Here is a 4,200-nt window from a genome sequence, read left to right on the forward strand (position 1 = left end):
AAAAAAATTGCTTGCAAAACAGAGTGGAGAGGGAGCTGTTAGTCATGGGAAAATAGTGTCTCACTCTGTAACGAGTATAAGGTTAAGGAGGGGAACCATCCCTTAAAAGCTGGCCCAAGAGGTTGGAGAACCTCCCGCCTTATAAGGAGCCTCCTTGGTGAGGTGAGGAGACCTCCCCGATGTGGGACTTGTTACATTACCACCCCCTTCGAAAGCCAGCGTCCTCGATGGCTGCACTCCACGGTACTTCACTCACTGGCACTTCACTCGGCCTTCTTGCCGGTCAGAACCCTCCGTGGGTAGCCCTTCTCGATTTGGCTGGCTCTCAATGAAAACAGCATTGTAACGAGCATAAGACTAAGGAGGGGAACCATCCCTCAAAAGCCAGCCTAAGAGGTTGGAGAACCTCCCGCCTTATAAGACCTCCCTGGTAAGGAGACCTCCCCGATGTGGGACTTGTTACACACTCATTAACACAACAGCTGAAAAAATAGGGAAAAATAAAAATCCCATGCACGTGGATCTCTAGTTATTGAATATATATAAAAGTCTGATAAAAATATTCAAATAGGATAATTATTTGCATACCCATTTTTCAACACGCATTTCACACGAGAGATTTTATGTGGACGACTTTGTAAAAAATCATTATCACATTTAAAATGTTATTAATAGAGAATAGCATCTTTAACTAATAACAATAAAAACATCCGCAAAGCACAGAAAAGAAGCATACAAAACAAAAGCAGCATTATCTAATCACAGTATCACACACTACTAAAACACAATCAATTACAATATGAAGCACCTAAAACATTTGTTTGACTTTGACTACATACGCTTGGAGAATGAGCCATTAGGAAGGTGCTGTTTGATAACTAACCAAGCTTTTTACCCTTTATATGCACAATGGCAAGGATTTTGAGAATACGTTAGTCAACTCAAAATCCATATAGTGTCTGACTGAAATGTTCTCCCGCTATTTACTAGGTGGTCGATCTGCCGATGAAGAAATTAGCATGGAAATACATATGGAGTTGGAAAACAACATGGATGAGATTTGATGGAAACAAACTGAAGATTCTGTAGTCCTTTAAATTAATAAAGAAAATTTGATTCGCAAGCTAGTTTAGCTATTACACACTCCATATTAGCTATCAGAGCTCAGTCTATTGCAGAAATTCAAAGCATGAAATTTTTTAAGACATGAGTTACTTAATTTTAAACACAATAAAGACAATGGCAGTGATATGTTAATGAAGTTATTATAAGTAAAGAAGATCAAGCAGCAGACATGATGAGAATTGAGAAATTAAAACAACTAAAAGATGGACTCAGTTTTTGGTTAAAATCCATGGATCCTTGTTTGTAGGCAATCTGCGATTAGAGATCCAAATGGGGACCTCACTCTATCCCAAGAACATTAAAATCCTGACCCTGTGATCGTATATTACTCACAGACCCAAAATAATACAGTACATTGTTAAAGCTAAGCTTTCCCTCTACTTGTACAGCTCATAACAAACAAAATTGGAACTAAATAGATGGAAGTACCTTTATTACATATAGACTAATTTCAGTGATCGCATGCAAAGGCACGTGATACCTATTTTCCAGCATGTTCATATTTCTGATCTGAGCGCATCACTCCTGTAGAGCACATTATCTATCATGCAGATGCAGCTAGCAATCAAATATTTTACTCGCTAATGTTCCACATCTGATATGTTGTGCAGTGTTCGCCAACAAAAACTCACATAGTTTATGCATCAGATAGAAGAACAGACTGCGCAAATGAGGCAGAGCCATTATTGGGTGCACCCTTTATCTTGAGAATAGAAGTAACTAAATTGTAAATCTCAACATTCTCAAAGGAGGGTATCTTCCTCCCTCTAGCAAACTGAGGACCATGTCCAATGAAAATAGTCCTCATGGAGAAAACCGCATTGTCATAACCATGCGAACCGCCACACTCCTGGCGCTTGGTTCTCTTCTGCTCAACCTTGAAACCTTCCTCAATCAACCCAATCACCGGCGCTATCCGATCACTCGCAGAATAATGAAGCCTACGAGGCAAATCCTCCTTCAAATACACCCTCAAAAATTTCCCGTTCTCAACTTTCCCAGAGCTCAACCCCTCATTCATCTTAGCAACAACATCTTTAGCATCATAGCCAGAAGGAGGACGAATCGCAAGCACAGGAGTATGTGTCACAACCCAATCCGCATTCACATCAATCCAAGGAGCCAAATCATCAAGAAAAATCAACTTTTTATCACAAGTACCAACCATTCCATGATCACCAACCATAATGACAGTAACATCCTCAAAAACCCCTTTTTCCTCCAAACCCTTAATCAATCTCCCGATCATGGTATCAATCCTGGCAACAGCCTGAGTAATCTGAGGGTCATCAGCACCAACCTTGTGACCCTGATGATCAGGGTCCTCAAAATAAAGCGTCATGAAATCAGGAATTTGATCACTAGGCAAATCAAAGTAGCCCAAAACGGCATCAACCCTATCCTCAAACGAAACAGAAGCATTATAGTGGATACAAAAACCAACAGGGCAAGACCAAGGACCCTTTTTTACCTCAGAGCCTGGCCAGAAATAGGTGGCAGCTTTTAAGCCGTTTTTGACAACAGTTTCCCACAAGGGTTCACCGAGCCACCACTTGGGGTCGTGGCTACCCATGTAGAATTCTTCGCCGGAGAGAGGGTCCTTGAAGCGGTTGTTGATTATGCCGTGGTGAGCGGGGTAGAGGCCGGTGGCGATGGAGTAGTGGTTGGGGAAAGTGAGAGAGGGGAAAACCGGAATCAAACCGGTTTCTGCTTCGGTTCCGTTTGCGATCAAACGGGAAATGTGGGGGGTTGGGGTTTTGAATTGGTAGCCGAAGCGGAATCCGTCGGAGGAGACTAAGATGAGGGCGGGGCGTTTGAGTTTGGAGAGAGGACGAGAGAGGATAGAAGGTGGTGGTGGTGGTGGTGGTGGAGGTTGTGGTTTTGAAGAGAAGAAGAGGAAGGCGAAGGCGAAGGATGATGATAGAGCGATGCATGTGATGACGATGAGGATGATGAAGAGGGCTTTGTGGGAAGAGGGAGATGGTGATGATGATGATGATGATGATGATGATGATGAGTCAGTGTTGAAAGAGAGAAGAGCTTTGGATGAAGATGAAGGTGAGTGTTGGTCGTCATGGTCTTGGGTTGGGAGTGGTGTGGGCTTTGTGGAAGTGAATGCAGAGGAAGGCATGGTATGGTGTTTGAGTGGAATCCTTCTTCTTCTTCTTGGGAGGTTATGGATGGATGATGGAAAGAAAGAGTACAAGAGTTTGAGTGAGATCCAATTCAAGGTTTGGAGGAGTTGGATGGATGTCAAAGTCAAAGACAGTGAATGTTTTAAGGTCATTGGTGGAAACATCGTTGGAAGATGCCCAATAACTAAGCAACAATCAACCCAATGTCGCCAAAAATTATAAAACTGATTTTATACGTATTAACAAATAATAATAGTCTACCTTTAATTTTACTACTTTTAAATAAGGGAAATATGGATTCTCTCAAAACATGTTCCAAAATTATTTCCAATAATTAAAAATATTCATTTAAGCTATAAAATATTATATTAAATAATTATTTTATAATAAATTTATTAAAAAATATTAATATTTTAATATTTTGGACAACGATTCAAACATTTTATTTTGAGGCTGTAGCATAGTTCTTTAAATAATAGTAAATATATATAACAAAAACATCACTACTTTAGAAGATTCAATTAAACTTAACATTATCGCATTTTAAGGAGATCATTGGATAATCACAAAGAATGATAACCAGTAATTTAAGTCACAAACTTGAGTCAAATGAGTTTGTGTTTCATCCATCTTATATACATAAAAAAAAAAATTAATATTATTTTTAAATTAAGATTAAAAAATCATTTAACAATGTACTTAGTCATATATTCTTTATGGGCATCAAATTTATGATTCAACGATAGTTTTGTTCCATAAAAGATATTTGATATTTTCATCACTGCTGAAATTAATATAAAGTGAATATTATATTAATTTAAATAGTACTTTTGAAACTGTTTCAAATATTGAAGGAAAAATATTTTACATTTTATAATTATTCAATTTGCAAAATTGGATAACTAATACAACAAGACCATTAGAAATATGTAGAACTTTC

The 4,200-nt window shown here is 38.6% G+C and overlaps 1 protein-coding gene across 1 annotated transcript; it reads right to left on the minus strand.

Moving 5' to 3' along the window:
- Positions 1-1,295: 1,295 nt before the first annotated feature.
- On the minus strand, positions 1,296-3,401 carry LOC109799633 (nucleotide pyrophosphatase/phosphodiesterase 1). Its single transcript, XM_083069062.1, has one exon. The coding sequence runs from the start codon at positions 3,254-3,256 to the stop codon at positions 1,763-1,765; it is 1,494 nt and encodes a 497-aa protein (XP_082925188.1). The 5' UTR covers positions 3,257-3,401; the 3' UTR covers positions 1,296-1,762.
- Between the last annotated feature and the right edge of the window lie 799 nt (positions 3,402-4,200).

The sequence above is a fragment of the Cajanus cajan genome, chromosome 2 (genome assembly GCF_000230855.2).
Source record: "Cajanus cajan strain Asha chromosome 2, NIPB_CcT2T_4, whole genome shotgun sequence".
Taxonomy (NCBI): domain Eukaryota; kingdom Viridiplantae; phylum Streptophyta; class Magnoliopsida; order Fabales; family Fabaceae; genus Cajanus; species Cajanus cajan.